At 57.8% G+C, this 21,528-nt stretch overlaps 1 protein-coding gene and 1 non-coding gene across 3 annotated transcripts; both read right to left on the minus strand.

Moving 5' to 3' along the window:
• Positions 1-2,818: 2,818 nt before the first annotated feature.
• Positions 2,819-19,455, minus strand: ALDOA (aldolase, fructose-bisphosphate A). 2 transcript variants are annotated; one of them, XM_073547356.1, is made up of 9 exons: positions 19,350-19,455; positions 5,298-5,420; positions 4,668-4,879; positions 4,536-4,590; positions 4,081-4,241; positions 3,909-3,992; positions 3,655-3,829; positions 3,368-3,567; positions 2,819-3,224 (listed from the first exon to the last, which is right to left on the minus strand). In XM_073547356.1, exons 2-9 carry the CDS (start codon positions 5,407-5,409, stop codon positions 3,129-3,131), a joined length of 1,095 nt encoding a protein of 364 aa, XP_073403457.1. In that variant the 5' UTR covers positions 5,410-5,420; positions 19,350-19,455; the 3' UTR covers positions 2,819-3,128. The 2 variants fall into 2 exon arrangements, with proteins under 2 accessions (XP_073403457.1, XP_073403456.1); XM_073547355.1 differs by lacking the exon at positions 19,350-19,455 and adding an exon at positions 7,747-7,913.
• Positions 14,298-14,369, minus strand: TRNAG-UCC (transfer RNA glycine (anticodon UCC)). Its single transcript has one exon. It is a non-coding gene; the product is annotated as a tRNA-Gly (tRNA).
• Positions 19,456-21,528: the final 2,073 nt, after the last annotated feature.

Below are 21,528 nucleotides of genomic sequence, written 5' to 3' on the forward strand. Positions count from 1 at the left end.
GTATATGGAGGGTCTTGTGTGGTGTTCCCGGTATATGGAGGGTCTTGTGGGATGTCCCCGGTATATGGAGGGTCTTGTGGGGTGTTCCTGGTATACGGAGGGTATTGTGGGGTGTTCCTGGTATATGGAGGGTTTTGTGGGGTGTTCCCGGTATACGGAGGGTCTTGTGGGGTGTTCCTGGTATAAGGAGGGTCTTGTGGGATGTTCCCCAGTTTATGGAGGGTCTTGTGCGGTGTTCCTGGTATATGGAGGGTCTTGTGGGGTGTTCCTGGTATACGGAGGGTCTTGTGCAGTGTTCCCGGTATACGGAGGGTATTGTGGGGTATTCCCGGTATACGGAGGGTCTTGTGGGGTTTCCTCGGTATACGGTCTTGTGGGGTGTCCCCAGTATACGGAGGGTCTTGTGGGGTGTCCCTGGTATAAGGAGGGTCTTGTGCGGTGTTCCTGGTATATGGAGGGTTTTGTGGGATGTTCCCGGTATATGGAGGGTCTTGTGGGGTTTCCTCGGTATACGGAGGGTCTTGTGAGGTGTCCCCAGTATACGGAGGGTCTTGTGGGGTGTCCCTGGTATAAGGAGGGTGTTGTGCGGTGTTCCCGTTATATGGCGGGTCTTGTAGGGTGTCCCCGGTATACGGAAGGTCTTGTGGGTGTTCCCAGTATATGGAGCGTCTTGTGGGGTGTCCTCAGTATTCGGAGGGTCTTGTCGGGTGTCTCCGGTATATGGAGGGTCTTGTGGGGTGTTCCCGGTATACGGAGGGTCTTGTGGGGTGTCCTCAGTATACGGAGGGTCTTGTGGGGTGTCCCCGGTATACGGAGGGTCTTGTGGGGTGTCCTCAGTAAACGGAGGGTCTTGTGGGGTGTCCCCGGTATATGTAGTCTTGTGGGGTGTCCTCGGTATACGGAGGGTCTTGTGGGGTGTCCCCGGTATACGGCAGGTCTTGTGGGGTGTCCCCGGTATATGGAGGGCCTTGTGGGGCGTCCCCAGTATAAGGATGGTCTTGTGGGGTGTCCTCAGTATACGGGGGTCTTGTAGGGTGTTCCTGGTATACTCAGGGTCTTGTGGGTTGTCCCCGGTATACGGAGGGTCTTGTGGTGTGTCCCCGGTATATGGAGTGTCTTGTCGGGTGTCCTCAGTATACGGAGGGTCTTGTGGGGGTGTCCTCAGTATACGGAGGGTCTTGTGGGGGGTGTCCTCAGTATACAGAGGGTCTTGTGGGGTGTTCTCATTATAAAGTGTTTATTACCCACGAAAAGTTTCCAAGAACAGAGAAATGATGAAGCAGCGATCTGGTCATGGGCTGATCGATGTGTGAGGAGTAAAGGTGTATCTTAGAGAAGTGTCTGTTCCCCAAATTACTGACAAATGTGTCAGGACCCGCAGAGCATCGCAGCTATAATAGAAATGTGTCAGGACACGCAGAGCATCACAGCTGTGATAGAAAGGTGTCAGGACCGGCAGAGCATCGCAGCTGTGATAGAAATGTGTCAGGACACGCAGAGCATCACAGCTATGATAGAAAGGTGTCAGGACCGGCAGAGCATCACAGCTATGATAGAATGGAGTCAGGATACGCAGAGCATCGCAGCTGATAGAAATGTGTCAGGACCCGCAGAGCATCGCAGCTGTGATAGAAAGGTGTCAGGACCCGCAGAGCATCGCAGCTGTGATAGAAAGGTGTCAGGACCCGCAGAGCATCGCAGCTGTGAGAAATGTGTCAGGACCCGCAGAGCATCGCAGCTGTGATAGAAAGGTGTCAGGACCCGCAGAGCATCGCAGCTGTGATAGAAAGGTGTCAGGACCCGCAGAGCATCGCAGCTGTGATAGAAAGGTGTCAGGACCCGCAGAGCATCGCAGCTGTGAGAAATGTGTCAGGACCCGCAGAGCATCGCAGCTGTGATAGAAAGGTGTCAGGACCCGCAGAGCATCGCAGCTATGACTGAAATGTGTCAGAACCCGCAGAGCATCGCAGCTGTGATGGAAAGGTTCTTATAACGGGCACACAAGCATTAGCACTGGACCGTGAGGACATCGGGCCGGTTTTCTGCATCACCTGTGACCATGGTATTAGGCAGCTGGTTTTATTGTTATGGCTGATGGGTTTATGACCGCCGGGCGTGCGGCAGATAAATCTTTATTTGCATTTCAGGAGGAGCAGACGATGATTCGGGATTTGTGTTTATGATGAAAGACGAGGAAGCTGGGAGTATAATTAGACGGAGGATCGCGGTCGGTGCCGGCCTGGAGTTATGGAAGTGATGACATCACCAGCGCCGTCGTCTCATCTGTGACCTCATAACGTTCAAGCAGCCGCCTCACTGCAGAACAAGGGTGGGAGCCCCCCGATTTGTCAGCCAGCTTGGCTCCGGGCGGTAGGAGCAGTATCTGATGTGCAGCAGCCATTTTTTGGGCGCTGTCATATTTTCACAGTCACTCGGACTTTGTAGGAGCGCACGGCCCCCACTGCGGTCAGTGTAATCTCTCATCTATGGAAGAGAGGGCACAAAAGGGAGAAACCGCAGGTTCATTACTACAAGGGACACCACAGAATGGAGGACCGGACCTGGATTCCCCCTTTAAAGTTTAATGGCTCCAGGTAGCCAGAGCCATGGGACATGACATTTCACCGATTACCCACCAGGTGGCGCTGCGTTACATACCAAATTGTGACTCCATAGTTTTGGGACTAGTCTGTGTGAGAGCTCCTCCTCATCGGCTCAGCACGCGGGCCCGCTTCCTACAACACCTGCCATAGGCCGGGAGCTGCCCCTCCAACCCAAATTAGATCTGGGACCCCATAAAAATAAGTGAGACGTGAGGTTCATCTACCTGCTTTATTGAGGTTTCACCAGCAGTGACACAAGTTTGACGTGACTCAGAGCCGAGGACAGAGACATGAGCGCACTCGCTCTCTGCACTCACCATTCACACCCTATGCACTGCCACCCATCCGCCAGCAGAGCGGCAACACTCCGCCGGCCTCTATCGTTTTCTCCAGCAATGGGAAGGTTAACCGTGTAATACTCTGCAGATGGGAACAGCAGTTAATGGCTAGAGGTGGGGGGTTCACACTACAATACACAGAAACAGCATCCAGTGACACCAACACGAAGAATGGAGGAGACGACGTCTAATAGGCATGGTTGGACACGAACAGAGACTCTCCAGCTGCGGCCCCTGCCTGGCCGGTGGACACGTACTTGCCTTGGCAAGCCAAGCTGTTAGCCTAAAAGAAAAGAAAAGTAAAGGCTAATTAGTGCAGGTCCAATCAGTAGGCTGCAGAATTGGGAGTGCAGCTCTGGAGGTGTGCTGGGCAGGAGACCCCTAGTGGACACATGCAGTACTGCAGCGGTGGACCCTTTCACGTACCAGTGCGCGCTTGGTGTACTCCTCTTGGGCGTTCTTGACGTTTTCCTTCTTGCCACCCCAGGCTTTGAGGGCAGAGGCCTGCAGGGCGCGGCCGTAGGAGAAGGTCAGGGGCCAGGGCTTGTGCAGGGGGCACTTGTTGATGGCGTTCAGGTGAACTGTGGCTTCCTCCTCGCTCTGACCTCCAGACAGGAAAGTGATACCTGCACGAAGGGGACGCCATGACTCACGGCCAGGACCGCGTCATCGGATCACACGACCGCCTCTGCCATTTCCCCCCCCCCCCTTACCAGAGACGGCGGGCGGCACGGTGCGCCTCAGGGCGGTAACTGTTGCCATGGCGACCTCCTCGGGGCTGTACTTCTTGGTGCAGGCATGGCCGGGGGTCACCATGTTGGGCTTCAGCAGAGTTCCCTCCAGGTAGATGTGGTGGTCGCTGAGGGCTTTGTACACGGCAGCCAGGACCTAAAACCATACAGACGGCATTGAGACGTTGTGACGTCAGCCGCGGTTCCACCGCCCGCTCTGCCGCCACCGCGCTCACCTTCTCAGTGACGTACTGGCACCGCTTCAGATCGTGGTCACCATCGGGGAGGACCTCAGGCTCCACAATGGGGACAATGCCGTTCTATGGGAACAGGAAGAAGCTCACAGGTCCTGCACTGATAACGGGGGGGGAGACTCCGATAACCCTTTATAGGCCTATGTGGCGGTACCTGCTGGCAGATGCTGGCATAGCGGGCCAGGACGTTGGCATTCTCTAGGATCGCGAGATGGGAGGGCGTGTGATCGGAGATCTTCAGCACGCAGCGCCATTTGGCGAAGTCGGCGCCATCCTTCTTGTACTGTGCGCAGCGCTCCATAAGGCCGTCCAGTCCTGTAAGAATGACACTAGGTAAGATGCACGGGAGACCACCGGGGGGCGCTCAGTCTATGGGGCTGGTATTCCGATAATCACCGCACCTAGCGTGCCGGACGTCTCACCCAATGTCATCCGATTCAACAAAGCAAATTACAACTCTCCACAAGCCCGTGGTTGTCAGGGAATGCTGGGAGTTGTAGTTCTGCAACGGTTGGAGAGCGGCAGCGTGGAGGCTACCATCTTGAGCAGGCGGGATGCCATCTAGGGATCACCCGTGCCCTGGATGTTGCCGGTCGCACCGCTCCTTACCTTGTGTCGTGGTCTCTCCATTGGTTCCGGCGAGAGGGACAACACCTTTGTCCACCTGAAGAAGGAGAACAACCATGGATGACCCGGCCGTTGGAGGACTCGCTAGGCGTGCCGCCCGCGGGCCCCGCTTACCTTAATGCCTACGATCGCCCCCTTGTCCTTGATGACCTTGGTGAATGGCGTGCCGTCGTCCGTCTTGTGGTACAGCGTCTCGTGGAACAGGATGACGCCGCCGATGCAGGGGTTGACTCTCTCGTCAGCGGTGAAGAGCAGCTGGCGGTAGAAGCGGCGGTTCTCCTCCGTGTTCTCTGCTCCAATGGAGTTCAGGCGTTTGGCGATGCTTCCTGCGGAGAGAGGGCGGGGTCAGTCTGCGCCGTCACATGGGCGGAGTCTATGAGAACAAGGGGCGGAGCACTGGCAGCTCACTGCCAAACACGTTTTTTGGTGACTTTCTCCTTTAATGGGAATCCGTCAGCAGCTTTTTGCCACCTAAGAGCAGCATAAGGTCGGGGCAGAGACCCTGAAGACCTCGGCTCCCGGGAAGGCAGACCCTCATTAACCCTATATCTGCTAGTAAACAGCATTTTTTTTTGCACATGACTGTTTCCCTTTAAGGAAGGCCGACTCATTTCACGCCAGACTCCAATATGGCCAACTTTTGTTTGCGGTTGCTACGGTGATGGATTTAGAATAAACATTCCGTTAAAGTGGTTGTGGGAGATCAGAAATACACGGGCGTGGGGCGGCAGGCACGACACTCACCTGTGGACTCGTCGGCCGCAAGGATCCCCTTGCCGGTAGCCACGATGCGCTGGGCGATGTCATGGAGCTCCTTCTTCTGCTCAGCGGTGAAGGCGGGGTATTCGGTCGGCATGGTGATGCGTTCTGCAGAGACAGAGCGGAGGATGGGGGTTGTTGTCAGGGGATAGTCTTAAAGGGACAGTGCTCCCAATTCTTTAGCACCCGATTTCAGGCTGCACCAGTACAGATCACACGAGGAATGTTAACCCCAGCATCGCCAGGACATCGCACCTCAAGCACCAGGTTACTAGTCACACTAAAGAGTCACTGGAGTGGTAATATACTGCACCCCTCCCACATAAATGGAGGCCACAAGATACGCAAGACAAGAAGTGCCGCAGCAGCAGACGCCCTGACAGTGAAGGATACTTAGAGGACAAGCGGGGGAACAGCAGCACACGGGGGGTTAATGATGCCACCAGACAGGAAATGATAAAGCAAAAAAAGGTTGCAGAATCCCTGAGGTCTGTAAGGGAAACTGAGCGTCCAGCACTGTGCACACCGGCCTTCACCCCGCCGGGCCGCCCAGCATCCCTCACCTCTGGAGCACCTGCCCTGCAGCAGATGCGGACACAGGGCCCCATAGTGTTCACCCACCACGTGCCAGAAGCCCAGGCATGGACGCTGCGCCAACGCTGCCGAAGTCACATCACAGTACGGTGTACGTCCCACCAAACAGCCCCCCAGGACCCCCCTGCTCTACACGCCTGTCACCGTCACAGCAACACCCAAAACACATCCCCTGGATCCTTCTCGTCATCACCCTAGTCCCTTTCCAATGGCCCCTGACTCCTAGGATCCCCCCAAACTAGCCCCCTCATCATCAGCCCCCCAACCCCCAGAACCCCACCTCGCCATCCGCCTCCCAACCCCCTACAGTGTAAGGCCGACATCATCGGCCTCCAGAACACGACCATTGGCTCCCCAAGACCACCACCCCTCACCGTCAGCCCGACTATTACCCCCCCTCATCATCAGGCCCCAGGATCCAACCTCACCCTCCGCCCCACAGAACCCCAACCTTGCCATTGGGCTCCAAGACCCAACCGTTGACCCCCTCCAGTCCACCACCTCGCCATCAGCCCCTGGGACTCGGCCTTGCCTGCCTCCTTCCCCCCTCATCACTGGACCCCGGAACCCGACCTTGCCATCAGCCCCCTGGGGATCAACCATTGAACCCCACCCCACGAGCCTACCTCGCCATCGGCCCCCTCAACTCTCCCCCCTCATTATTGGAACCCACAATCCCACCTTGCCATTGGCCCCCCAACACCCCCCCCCCCCCCACCATTAGCCTCCAGGAATCAACCACTGGCCCGCAAATAGCCAGGACTCCACCATGCCATCGCTACCCCACCTTGATATCAGCCCACCAACCAAGCCCCCCTCACCATCGGCCTCTGGGATCTGAACATTAGCCCCCAAACTCCCTGGGTTCCCATTGGCTTTTGACCCTCATACGACCTTCCTGATCATCACCCCAACCTTACATCCCTTGGGCCTGTCTTGCCATCGCCCCTTCACCCCACAGCACTATGCGTTTCCTCGCCCTCCATCAGGGGCCTCCCCTCTCTGCAGCTCTACTCTCCCCAGCTCTCTCCTCTGCTCTCAACCCTCTCCGCAGCTCTATCCTCTGCTCTCTCCCCTCTCCGCAGCTCTCACCTCTCTGCTCTCTACCCTCTCCGCAGCTCTCACCTCTCTGCTCTCTCCCCTCTCAGCAGCTCTCACCTCTCTGCTCTCTCCCCTCTCAGCAGCTCTCACCTCTCTGCTCTCTCCCCTCTCCGCAGCTCTCACCTCTCTGCTCTCTCCCCTCTCCGCAGCTCTCACCTCTCTGCTCTCTCCCCTCTCCGCAGCTCTCACCTCTCTGCTCTCTCCCCTCTCCGCAGCTCTCACCTCTCCGCAGCTCTCCCCTCTCCGCAGCTCTCACCTCTCCGCAGCTCTCACCTCTCCGCAGCTCTCACCTCTCTGCAGCTCTCACCTCTCTGCTCTCTCCCCTCTCCGCAGCTCTCACCTCTCTGCTCTCTCCCCTCTCCGCAGCTCTCACCTCTCCGCAGCTCTCACCTCTCTGCTCTCTCCCCTCTCCGCAGCTCTCACCTCTCTGCTCTCTCCCCAGCTCTCACCTCTCTGCTCTCTCCCCTCTTCGCAGCTCTCACCTCTCCGCAGCTCTCACCTCTCTGCTCTCTCCCCTCTCCGCAGCTCTCACCTCTCTGCTCTCTCCCCTCTCCGCAGCTCTCCCCTCTCTGCTCTCTCCCCTCTCCGCAGCTCTCTCCCCTCTCCCCTCTCTGCTCTCTCCCCTCTCCGCAGCTCTCACCTCTCTGCTCTCTCCCCTCTCCGCAGCTCTCACCTCTCTGCTCTCTCCCCTCTCCGCAGCTCTCCCCTCTCTGCTCTCTCCCCTCTCCGCAGCTCTCACCTCTCTGCTCTCCTCCTGCGCACTGACACTCGGGGTTCTATGGTAGAACGTCAAGTAACAGGCTGAGGGCGGGGCTTCCACTTAAAGGCGCAGACACCGAGGCCTTCTCTGCAGAGGCGGAAGGTCAGGCAGGATGTGTGAAGCAGGCGCCGTCATCCTGCGGCTGGGGTGGGGCCGGCGCACATTCACCAGGGCTGGCTGTGACCTGTAGTCCCACCTAGAGCAGCAGACGAGGGCGGAGCATGGAGGGATGGAGACGTGACACAGATACAGCCAGTGGTGACGTCACCAGCCGTACGTGACAGCAGGGAGGAAACTCCAGTCATCTCCCCCCTCCCCCAACCTTCCGGTACCCGGAGACATCCCCCCTGCAGAGCATCTCACCGAGACAGCAGAGCATCTCACCGAGACAGCAGAGCATCTCACAGACAGCAGAGCATCTCACCGACAGCAGAGCGTCTCACCGAGACTGCGGAGCGTCTCACCGAGGCAGCAGAGCATCTCACAGACAGCAGAGCATCTCACCGAGACTGCAGAGCATCTCACCGAGACAGCAGTGCATCTCACCGAGGCAGCAGAGCATCTCACCGAGGCAGCAGAGCATCTCACCGAGGCAGCAGAGCATCTCACCGAGACAACAGAGCATCTCACCGAGGCAGCAGAGCATCTCACAGACAGCAGAGCGTCTCACCGAGACAACAGAGCATCTCACCGAGGCAGCAGAGCATCTCACAGACAGCAGAGCATCTCACAGACAGCAGAGCATCTCACCGAGACAGCAGAGCATCTCACCGAGGCAGCAGAGCATCTCACAGACAGCAGAGCATCTCACAGACAGCGGAGCGTCTCACCGAGACAGCAGAGCATCTCACAGACAGCAGAGCATCTCACCGAGACTGCAGTGCATCTCACAGACAGCAGAGCATCTCACCGAGACTGCAGTGCATCTCACCGAGACTGCAGAGCATCTCACCGAGGCAGCAGAGTATCTCACAGACAGCAGAGCATCTCACAGACAGCGGAGCGTCTCACCGAGACAGCGGAGCATCTCACAGAGACTGCAGAGCATCTCACAGACAGCAGAGCATCTCACCGAGACAGCAGAGCATCTCACCGAGACTGCAGAGCATCTCACCGAGGCAGCAGAGTATCTCACAGACAGTAGAGCATCTCACCGAGACAGCAGAGCATCTCACCGAGACAGCAGAGTATCTCACAGACAGTAGAGCATCTCACCGAGACTGCAGAGCATCTCACAGAGCATCTCACCGAGACTGCAGAGCATCTCACCGAGACTGCAGAGCATCTCACCGAGACTGCAGAGCATCTCACCGAGACTGCAGAGCATCTCACAGAGCATCTCACCGAGACAACAGAGCATCTCACCGAGACTGCAGAGCATCTCACCGAGACTGCAGAGCATCTCACAGAGCATCTCACCGAGACTGCAGAGCATCTCACCGAGGCAGCAGAGCATCTCACAGACAGCAGAGCATCTCACCGAGACAACAGAGCATCTCACCGAGACAACAGAGCATCTCACCGAGACTGCAGAGCATCTCACCGAGACTGCAGAGCATCTCACCGAGACTGCAGAGCATCTCACCGAGACAACAGAGCATCTCACAGACAGCAGAGCATCTCACCGAGACAGCGGAGCATCTCACCGAGACAGCGGAGCGTCTCACCGAGGCAGCGGAGCGTCTCACCGAGACTGCAGAGCGTCTCACCGAGACAGCGGAGCGTCTCACCGAGACTGCAGAGCGTCTCACCGAGGCAGCGGAGCTTCTCACCGAGACAGCGGAGCGTCTCACCGAGACTGCAGAGCGTCTCACCGAGGCAGCGGAGCATCTCACCGAGACTGCAGAGCATCTCACCGAGACTGCAGAGCATCTCACAGACAGCAGAGCATCTCACCGAGACAACAGAGCATCTCACAGACAGCAGAGCATCTCACCGAGACTGCAGAGCATCTCACCGAGACTGCAGAGCATCTCACCGAGGCAGCAGAGTATCTCACAGACAGTAGAGCATCTCACCGAGACTGCAGAGCATCTCACAGAGCATCTCACCGAGACTGCAGAGCATCTCACCGAGACAACAGAGCATCTCACTGAGACTGCAGAGCATCTCACCGAGACTGCAGAGCATCTCACAGAGCATCTCACCGAGACTGCAGAGCATCTCACCGAGGCAGCAGAGCATCTCACAGACAGCAGAGCATCTCACCAAGACTGCAGAGCATCTCACCGAGGCAGCAGAGCATCTCACCGAGACAACAGAGCATCTCACCGAGACAGCAGAGCGTCTCACCGAGACTGCAGAGCGTCTCACCGAGGCAGCGGAGCGTCTCACCGAGACTGCAGAGCATCTCACCGAGACTGCAGAGCATCTCACAGACAGCAGAGCATCTCACAGACAGCAGAGCATCTCACCGAGACTGCAGAGCATCTCACCGAGACAACAGAGCATCTCACAGACAGCAGAGCATCTCACCGAGACTGCAGAGCATCTCACCGAGACTGCAGAGCATCTCACCGAGGCAGCAGAGCATCTCACCGAGACAGCAGAGCATCTCACCGAGACAGCAGAGTATCTCACAGACAGTAGAGCATCTCACCGAGACTGCAGAGCATCTCACAGAGCATCTCACCGAGACTGCAGAGCATCTCACCGAGACAACAGAGCATCTCACCGAGACTGCAGAGCATCTCACCGAGACTGCAGAGCATCTCACAGAGCATCTCACCGAGACTGCAGAGCATCTCACCGAGGCAGCAGAGCATCTCACAGACAGCAGAGCATCTCACCAAGACTGCAGAGCATCTCACCGAGGCAGCAGAGCATCTCACCGAGACAACAGAGCATCTCACCGAGACAGCAGAGCATCTCACCGAGACAGCAGAGCATCTCACCGAGACAGCAGAGCATCTCACAGACTGCAGAGCATCTCACCAAGACTGCAGAGCATCTCACCGAGACAACAGAGCATCTCACCGAGACAGCAGAGCATCTCACCGAGACTGCAGAGCATCTCACCGAGACTGCAGAGCATCTCACCGAGGCAGCAGAGCATCTCACCGAGGCAGCAGAGCATCTCACCGAGACTGCAGAGCATCTCACCGAGACTGCAGAGCATCTCACAGACAGCAGAGCATCTCACAGACAGCAGAGCATCTCACCGAGACAGCAGAGCATCTCACAGACAGCAGAGCATCTCACCGAGACTGCAGAGCATCTCACCAAGACTGCAGAGCATCTCACCGAGGCAGCAGAGCATCTCACCGAGACAGCAGAGCGTCTCACCGAGACAGCAGAGCATCTCACAGACAGCAGAGCATCTCACCGAGGCAGCAGAGCATCTCACAGAGGAGCAGAGCATCTCACCGAGACTGCAGAGCATCTCACAGACAGCAGAGCATCTCACCGAGACTGCAGAGCATCTCACCAAGACTGCAGAGCATCTCACCGAGGCAGCAGAGCATCTCACCGAGACAGCAGAGCATCTCACCGAGACAGCAGAGCGTCTCACCGAGACAGCAGAGCGTCTCACAGACAGCAGAGCATCTCACAGACAGCAGAGCATCTCACCGAGACTGCAGAGCATCTCACAGACAGCAGAGCATCTCACAGACAGCAGAGCATCTCACCGAGACAGAGGAGCATCTCACCGAGACTGCAGAGCATCTCACAGACAGCAGAGCATCTCACCGAGACTGCAGAGCATCTCACCGAGACAACAGAGCATCTCACCGAGACAACAGAGCATCTCACCGAGACAGCAGAGCATCTCACCGAGACTGCAGAGCATCTCAACGAGGCAGCAGAGCATCTCACCGAGACAGCAGAGTATCTCACAGACAGTAGAGCATCTCACCGAGACTGCAGAGCATCTCACAGAGCATCTCACCGAGACTGCAGAGCATCTCACCGAGACAGCAGAGCATCTCACCGAGACTGCAGAGCATCTCACCGAGGCAGCAGAGCATCTCACCGAGGCAGCAGAGCATCTCACAGACAGCAGAGCATCTCACCAAGACTGCAGAGCATCTCACCGAGGCAGCAGAGCATCTCACCGAGGCAGCAGAGCATCTCACCGAGACAACAGAGCATCTCACAGACAGCAGAGCATCTCACCGAGACTGCAGAGCATCTCACAGACAGCAGAGCATCTCACCGAGACAGCAGAGCATCTCACCGAGACAGCAGAGCATCTCACCGAGACTGCAGAGCATATCACCAAGACTGCAGAGCATCTCACCAAGACTGCAGAGCATCTCACCAAGACTGCAGAGCATCTCACCGAGGCAGCAGAGCATCTCACCGAGGCAGCAGAGAATCTCACCGAGGCAGCAGAGAATCTCACCGAGGCAGCGGAGCATCTCACCGAGGCAGCGGAGCATCTCACCGAGACAGCGGAGCATCTCACCGAGACAGAGGAGCATCTCACCGAGACTGCAGAGCATCTCACCGAGACAACAGAGCATCTCACCGAGACAGCAGAGCATCTCACAGACAGCAGAGCATCTCACAGACGACAGAGCATCTCACCGAGACAGCAGAGCATCTCACAGACAGCAGAGCATCTCACCGAGACTGCAGAGCATCTCACCAAGACTGCAGAGCATCTCACCAAGACTGCAGAGCATCTCACCGAGACTGCAGAGCATCTCACCGAGACAGCAGAGCATCTCACCGAGACAGCAGAGCGTCTCACAGACAGCAGAGCATCTCACCGAGGCAGCAGAGCATCTCACAGAGGAGCAGAGCATCTCACCGAGACAGCAGAGCATCTCACCGAGGCAGCAGAGCATCTCACCGAGGCAGCAGAGCGTCTCACCGAGACTGCAGAGCGTCTCACCGAGACAGCAGAGCGTCTCACCGAGACTGCAGAGCGTCTCACCGAGGCAGCAGAGCGTCTCACCGAGACAACAGAGCATCTCACAGACAGCAGAGCATCTCACCGAGACTGCAGAGCATCTCACCGAGACTGCAGAGCATCTCACAGACAGCAGAGCATCTCACAGACAGCAGAGCATCTCACCGAGACAGAGGAGCATCTCACCGAGACTGCAGAGCATCTCACAGACAGCAGAGCATCTCACCGAGACTGCAGAGCATCTCACCGAGACAACAGAGCATCTCACAGACAGCAGAGCATCTCACCGAGACTGCAGAGCATCTCACCGAGGCAGCAGAGCATCTCACCGAGACAGCAGAGTATCTCACAGACAGTAGAGCATCTCACCGAGACTGCAGAGCATCTCACAGAGCATCTCACCGAGACTGCAGAGCATCTCACCGAGACAACAGAGCATCTCACAGACAGCAGAGCATCTCACAGACAGCAGAGCATCTCACCAAGACTGCAGAGCATCTCACCGAGACAACAGAGCATCTCACAGACAGCAGAGCATCTCACCGAGACAGCAGAGCATCTCACCGAGACTGCAGAGCATATCACCAAGACTGCAGAGCATCTCACCAAGACTGCAGAGCATCTCACCGAGGCAGCAGAGCATCTCACAGACAGCAGAGCATCTCACCGAGGCAGCAGAGCATCTCACCGAGACAGCGGAGCATCTCACCGAGACAGAGGAGCATCTCACCGAGACTGCAGAGCATCTCACCGAGACAACAGAGCATCTCACCGAGACAGCAGAGCATCTCACAGACAGCAGAGCATCTCACCGAGACAGCAGAGCATCTCACCGAGACAGCAGAGCATCTCACAGACAGCAGAGCATCTCACCGAGACTGCAGAGCATCTCACCGAGACTGCAGAGCATCTCACCAAGACTGCAGAGCATCTCACCGAGGCAGCAGAGCATCTCACCGAGACAGCAGAGCATCTCACCGAGACAGCAGAGCGTCTCACCGAGACAGCAGAGCATCTCACCGAGACAGCAGAGCATCTCACCGAGGCAGCAGAGCATCTCACAGAGGAGCAGAGCATCTCACCGAGACAGCAGAGCGTCTCACCGAGGCAGCAGAGCGTCTCACCGAGACTGCAGAGCGTCTCACCGAGGCAGCAGAGCGTCTCACCGAGACAGCAGAGCATCTCACCGAGACAGCAGAGCATCTCACCGACAGCAGAGCATCTCACCGAGGCAGCAGAGCATCTCACAGACAGCAGAGCATCTCACCGAGGCAGCAGAGCATCTCACAGAGGAGCAGAGCATCTCACCGAGACAGCAGAGCATCTCACCGAGGCAGCAGAGCTTCTCACCGAGACAGCAGAGCTTCTCACCGAGACTACAGAGCATCTCACAGAGGCAGCAGAGCATCTCACAGAGGCAGCAGAGCATCTCACAGAGGCAGCAGAGCATCTCACAGAGACTACAGAGCATCTCACCGAGACAGCAGAGCATCTCACAGAGACAGGAGAGCATCTCACAGAGACTGCAGAGCATCTCACAGAGGCAGCAGAGCATCTCACCAAGACTGCAGAACATCTCAGAGATGTGATCGGATTTCTCCATTGTATTCTTTGTTCTATTTATGACATTTCTTGTCCGTCTTTTATTTGTAACAAAAAAAAAAACATTTCTTGCGTTGGCCGGGAATCGAACCCGGGTCAACTGCTTGGAAGGCAGCTATGCTCACCACTATACCACCAACGCCTGATGCTGCTGCTCTCTTGCTCACGGTTTCCTCCAGCCGATGTGCTGTGACTGTGTTTCTATAGTCCGTGTTTGCTGTGGACATTTCTGCACCCAAAACACATCACTTATCAGGGAAAAAGCTGCATGAAATCCGCACGGGTTTATGTATTTCAGTTATTAGAACGGGTGAAAAATGCTGAAAGAATTGACAAATTGTAGAAAAGAAACTGCTTCATATTTGGGACGGAAAATGTTTATTTCCTGGAAAAAAAAAACGCAGCATGTGAACAGACCCCGAGTGTGTGGATACTAGAAAAGTGACCCCCAGGGCGTAAGAGGCCAGACCTGTGACCCCCAGGGTGTACGAGGCCAGCTCTCCGCTCCCTAGGCACAGTGACCCCCTGGGTGTAAGAGGCCAGACCTCCGCTCCCTAGGCACAGTGACCCCCAGGGTGTAAGAGGCCAGACCTCCGCTCCCTAGGCACAGTGACCCCCAGGGTGTAAGAGGCCAGACCTCCGCTCCCTAGGCACAGTGACCCCAGGGTGTAAGAGGCCAGACCTCTGCCCCCTAGGCACAGTGACCCCAGGGTGTAAGAGGCCAGATCTCCGCTCCCTAGGCACAGTGACCCCTGGATGTAAGAGGCCAGATCTCCGCTCCCTAGGCACAGTGACCCCAGGGTGTAAGAGGCCAGATCTCCGCTCCCTAGGCACAGTGACCCCAGGGTGTAAGAGGCCAGATCTCTGCCCCCTAGGCACAGTGACCCCCAGGGTGTAAGAGGCCAGACCTCCGCTCCCTAGGCACAGTGACCCCAGGGTGTAAGAGGCCAGACCTCTGCCCCCTAGGCACAGTGACCCCAGGGTGTAAGAGGCCAGATCTCCGCTCCCTAGGCACAGTGACCCCTGGATGTAAGAGGCCAGATCTCCGCTCCCTAGGCACAGTGACCCCAGGGTGTAAGAGGCCAGATCTCTGCTCCCTAGGCACAGTGACCCCAGGGTGTAAGAGGCCAGACCTCTGCCCCCTAGGCACAGTGACCCCAGGGTGTAAGAGGCCAGCTCTCCGCTCCCTAGGCACAGTGACCCCCTGGGTGTATGAGGCCAGATCTCCGCTCCCTAGGCACAGTGACCCCAGGGTGTAAGAGGCCAGATCTCCGCTCCCTAGGCACAGTGACCCCAGGGTGTAAGAGGCCAGACCTCCGCTCCCTAGGCACAGCGACCCCAGGGTGTAAGAGGCCAGACCTCTGCCCCCTAGGCACAGTGACCCCTGGGTGTAAGAGGCCAGACCTCTGCCCCCTAGGCACAGTGACCCCTGGGTGTAAGAGGCCAGATCTCAGCTCCCTAGGCACAGTGACCCCAGGGTGTAAGAGGCCAGACCTCCGCTCCCTAGGCACAGTGACCCCAGGGTGTAAGAGGCCAGACCTCCGCTCCCTAGGCACAGTGACCCCAGGGTGTAAGAGGCCAGACCTCCGCCCCCTAGGCACAGTGACCCCAGGGTGTAAGAGGCCAGATCTCCACCCCCTAGGCACAGTGACCCCTGGATGTAAGAGGCCAGATCTCCACCCTCTAGGCACAGTGACCCCAGGGTGTAAGAGGCCAGATCTCCGCTCCCTAGGCACAGTGACCCCAGGGTGTAAGAGGCCAGATCGCCCCCTAGGCACAGTGACCCCAGGGTGTAAGAGGCCAGATCTCCGCCCCCTAGGCACAGTGACCCCTGGATGTAAGAGGCCAGATCTCTGCCCCCTAGGCACAGTGACCCCAGGGTGTAAGAGGCAAGATCTCCGCTCCCTAGGCACAGTGACCCCAAAGTGTAAGAGGCCAGATCTCCGCCCCCTAGGCACAGTGACCCCAGGGTGTAAGAGGCCAGATCTCCGCCCCCTAGGCACAGTGACCCCAGGGTGTAAGAGGCCGGCCCCCCACCCCACAGGTAAAGTGTTTGACTGGAAATGTGACAACCTTATCTCTGAACACAGAACCTGTCATCAGGTTGTCAGTTCCCTTCCCCCGCTCAATGGTCATGAGATGGACTCGCTAATTAATAATGAATGGAGGGACACTCACTTTCCTTCCCAGACTTTACCTTTAAACTTAGTCCTGGAAGGGTCTTGTCTGAGAGGAGAGGGGCGACACAGCCCCCCGGCCAGGTCACAGGGATATGATGGATGCTGGGGGTCTGGACTTAGCAGCTGTCGGGTGACAGAACCTGAGCTCATCTCCAGGGCCCAGAAATAGCTGTGACCTTTAGAGAGCGGCAGCTGCCAGCCGGGGTCGTCCGGTGGGCGAGAGTGACACCACCCTGCCATGTCTGTGCTGTTAGGAGGACCTTAGCGGGGGCTTCAGGGGTCACTATACCAGCACGCAGACCCCCACCAGGGTGGGACAGAGAGACCCCCAGCCCCCTCGAAAATGCAGGCGCCCCCACAGGGAGAATGTAGTATTACAGAACAGGCCGCCTGGAGTGGCGGGGGGTCCGGTGCACCACCCCTGCCTGCAGGCCGTATGTTGTACTGCAGCTCTGCCCCAGTCACATGAACCGAGAAGACCCAAAATACAGACACAGGCCATAGTCAGGGCGGGCGCTGCGGGTGGAAGGAAGCCGCCATGTTCTCCTGATCGCAGACAATCCCTTTAAACGTCCCCTTCACCCCCCATACACTAGGTGCGGAGGCGAGCACAGCACCCTGGGGCGGTTTGTAAGGAGACAATACGAGTGGTCTGGACTTGTCCCCGCTGTTTTGTGCTGTGGGATTATAGGCCGAATGAGGAATTTGCCAGTCAGCGGGATAATGGGGGCAGGCGGGGGGCTCCTCCTGAGCAGCTGCACTGGTGGCGGGGGTCTGCCTGTGTGACAGCGCTCACGTAGGACCGGCACCGAGGAGGGGCACCAGGGGGCACCACTAAGACCGAGGAGGGGCACAACTAAGACCGAGGGGGGGCACCGGGGGGAACCACTAAGACCGAGGAGGGGCACCGGGGGGGCACAACTAAGATCGAGGAGGGGCGCCGGGGGGCACCACTAAGACCGAAGAGGGGCACCGAGGGGGCACAACTAAGACCGAGGAGGGGCACCGGGGGGGGCACAACTAAGACCAAGGAGGGGCACAACTAAGACTGAGGAGGGGCACCGGGGGCACAACTAAGACCGAGGAGGGGCACCGGGGGGCACAACTAAGACTGAGGAGGGGCACAACTAAGACCGAGGAGGGGCACAACTAAGACTGAGGAGGGGCACCGGGGGGCACAACTAAGACCGAGGAGGGGCACTGGGGGGCACCACTAAGACTGAAGGGGGGCACCACTAAGACTGAGGAGGGGCACCGGGGGGGAGGCACAACAAAGACTGAGGAGGGGCACCGGGGGGGGGCACGACAAAGACCGAGGAGGGGCACCGGGGGGGCACAACTAAGACCGAGGAGGGGCACCACTAAGACCGAGGAGGGGCACCGGGGGGGCACAACTAAGACTGAGGAGGGGCACCGGGGGGGCACAACTAAGACCGAGGAGGGGCACCGGGGGGGCACAACTAAGACCGAGGAGGGGCACAGGGGGGGCACAACTAAGACCGAGGAGGGGCACCGGGGAGGGGCACAACTAAGACTGAGCAACCACCACAACCTAGACCCGGCCCACGAATCCAAGCCGGGCACTCGCCCAAAAAGATAAAACTGGGCAGTGTAAACTCCTGGCATACAAACGGGCGACTGTGCCCACAACGCCCTGGCAGAGGCCGACGCAGCACTTTCTACAGTGTTATTAACCCATTATCCCCAGGAATTAGAGGGATGACCTTAAGCAGCCGACATCTGTACCTCACACCAGTCACCTGACCTCTGCAGCCAATCACTGCCCCAAGCGGTCACAATATGCTGAACATGCAAAAGTCACCACTGGGACCAGTGATTGGTTGCAGCGGTCATGTGACCCCAGAGCAGCAGGAAAGGCCGTGATAACACATGGATGACACACAGGGTGAAGGCCGCCATCATGGGCAACAGACTGGCATCGAGTCACTCGCGACATCAACAGAGAGGAAGTGACCGCGAGGAAACCGAGACATGGCGCAAAGAGGAAGGAGGCGGAAACAGGGAGACATTACCAAAGAGACAGCGGATGGAGAGAGAAAAAAGAGAGATAGAAATGAGGACCGATATAGATCACAATGTGACTGCTACAATTCCTGCAGGGTCAACATCCTCAGTGCTGCAATGTCCCCCGGCCCCCCACATCGTACTCTGTGCCCCCCCAGCCCTACACATCATACTCTGTGCCCCCCGGCCCCACACATCGTACTCTGTGCCCCCCCGGCCCCACACATCGTACTCTGTGCCCCCCCGGCCCCACACATCGTACTCTGTGCCCCCCCGGCCCCACACATCGTACTCTGTGCCCCCCCGGCCCCACACATCGTACTCTGTGCCCCCCCGGCCCCACACATCGTACTCTGTGCCCCCCGGCCCCACACATCGTACTCTGTGCCCCCCGGCCCTACACATCGTACCTTGTGCCCCTGGCCTCACACATCGTACTCTGTGCCCCCCGGCCCTACACATCGCACTCTGTGCCCCCCCGGCCCCACACATCGTACTCTGTGCCCCCCGGCCCCACACATCGTACTCTGTGCCCCCCGGCCCTACACATCGTACTCTGTGCCCCCCCAGCCTCACACGTCGTACTCTGTGCCCCCCCAGCCTCACACGTCGTACTCTGTGCCCCCGGCCCCACACATCGTACCTTGTGCCCCCGGCCTCACACATCGTACTCTGTGCCCCCGGCCTCACACATCGTACTCTGTGCCCCCCGGCCCCACACGTCGTACTCTGTGCCCCCGGCCTCACACGTCGTACTCTGTGCCCCCGGCCCCACACGTCGTACTCTGTGCCCCCGGCCCCACACATCGTACCTTGTGCCCCCGGCCCCACACATCGTACTCTGTGCCCCCGGCCCCACACGTCGTACTCTGTGCCCCCGGCCCCACACATCATAGTCTGTGCCCCCCACCTCTTACCTGGTGCTCTGGAGAAGCAGGCGGTTAGTCAGTGACTCGGCTCTGAGTGCCCGGCCGCTCCGCACTGGGTGGTTTATAAAGGCGGCCTCCTTGGTATGAAGAGTTTGTCACTGACCTTCGTGGATGACCCCTGACCTTTCCCACCCGAGTAAATATAGCCCGAGTCCTCGGCATGTGAAACCGGAGAGACGGTGACATTCACAGAAGGTGAAGAGGCTCCTCGTGGTGTCGGCCCGGGCATCGCAGTATGGCATCTGTGCCCTCATTGTTATGCCCAGGGCCGATCCAGAGCAGGGCAAAAGCCCCATGAGGTGGAGACCAACTGCCCCAACAAAGGTCATGGGCTCCAGACCACCCGGGACATCGGCCCAACATGGCCGAGGGGGTCACTGTGACACCCAAGGTCCTACATGCGGCTCAGGCGTCGAGACTCAAAGGCTTATCCACCATAAGTCCCACCACAGCAGGTCATTGCCCCAGACCACCAGGGAAAGGACATTAACCTCATCACTGCCTCGACCACCAGGGAAACTGACATTAACCCCATCACTGCCCCAGACCACCAGGGAAACTGACATTAACCCCATCACTGCCCCACACCACCAGGGAAACTGATATTAACCCCATCACTGCCCCACACCACCAGGGAAACGGACAATAACTCCATCACTGCCCCAGACCACCAGGGAAAAGACATTAACCTCATCACTGCCTCGACCACCAGGGAAACTGACATTAACCCCATCACTGCCCCAGACCACCAGGGAAACGGACAATAACTCCATCACTGCCCCAGACCACCAGGGAAAAGACATTAACCCCATCACTGCCCCAGACCACCAGGGAAACGGACAATAACCCCCACCACTGCCCCAGACCACCAGGGAAATGGACAATAACCCCCACCACTGCCCCAGACCACCAGGGAAACGGACAATAACCCCATCACTGCCCCAGACCACCAGGGAAAAGACATTAACCCCATCACTGCCCCAGACCACCAGGGAAACGGACAATAACCCCCACCACTGCCCCAGACCACCAGGGAAACGGACAATAACCCCATCACTGCCCCACACCACCAGGGAAACGGACATTAACTCCATCACTGCCCCAGACCACCAGGGAAAAGACATTAACCCCATCACTGCCCCACATCACCAGGGAAACGGACAATAACCCCCACCACTGCCCCAGACCACCAGGGAAACGGACAATAACCCCATCACTGCCCCAGACCACCAGGGAAACTGACATTAACCCCATCACTGCCCCAGACCACCAGGGACACGGACAATAACCCCCACCACTGCCCCAGACCACCAGGGAAACGGACAATAACTCCATCACTGCCCCAGACCACCAGGGAAAAGACATTAACCCCATCACTGCCCCACATCACCAGTGAAACGGATAATAACCCCATCACTTCCCCGACCACCAGGGAAAGGACATTAACCCCACCACTGCCCCAGACCACCAGGGAAACGGACAATAACCCCATCACTGCCCCAGACCACCAGTGAAACTGATATTAACCCCATCACTGCCCCAGACCACCAGTGAAACTGATATTAACCCCATCACTGCCCCACACCACCAGGGAAACGAACAATAACCCCATCACTGCCCCAGACCACCAGGGAAATGGACAATAACCCCATCACTGCCCCAGACCACCAGTGAAACTGATATTAACCCCATCACTGCCCCACACCACCAGGGAAACAAACAATAACCCCATCACTGCCCCAGACCACCAAGAAAATGGACAATAACCCCATCACTGCCCCGGGCCCCAAGGGAAACGGACAATAACCCATCACCGCCCCAGACCACCAGGGAAACTGACAATAACCCCATCACTGCCCCAGACCACCAGGGAAACTGACATTAACCCCATCAGTACCCCAGACCACCAGGGAAACTGACAATAACCCCATCAGTACCCCAGACCACCAGGGAAACTGACATTAACCCCATCACTGCTCCAGGCCATCAGGGAAATTGACATTAACCCCATCACTGCCCCGACCACCAGAGAAACTGACATTAACCCCATAATTGCCTCAGACCACCAGGGAAACTGACATTAACTCCATCAGTACCCCAGACCACCAGGGAAACTGACGTTCACCTGCCAGGGCTGTGGAGTCGGAGCCCATTTTGGTGGAGTCAG

This window comes from Dendrobates tinctorius, unplaced genomic scaffold (genome assembly GCF_039654945.1).
Source record: "Dendrobates tinctorius isolate UK_male_01 unplaced genomic scaffold, ASM3965494v1 ptg000152l, whole genome shotgun sequence".
Lineage (NCBI taxonomy): Eukaryota > Metazoa > Chordata > Amphibia > Anura > Dendrobatidae > Dendrobates > Dendrobates tinctorius.

Coding starts and splice junctions, on each gene's coding strand:
- ALDOA (XM_073547356.1), bottom strand. CDS start 5,409: ATGCCGACCGAATACCCCGCCTTCACCGCTGAGCAGAAGAAGGAGCTC. Junction 3,993..4,080: donor ATGCCAGCATCTGCCAGCAG/GTACCGCCACAT, acceptor CTGTTCCCATAG/AACGGCATTGTCCCCATTGT. Junction 3,225..3,367: donor AGTACACCAAGCGCGCACTG/GTACGTGAAAGG, acceptor CTTTTCTTTTAG/GCTAACAGCTTGGCTTGCCA.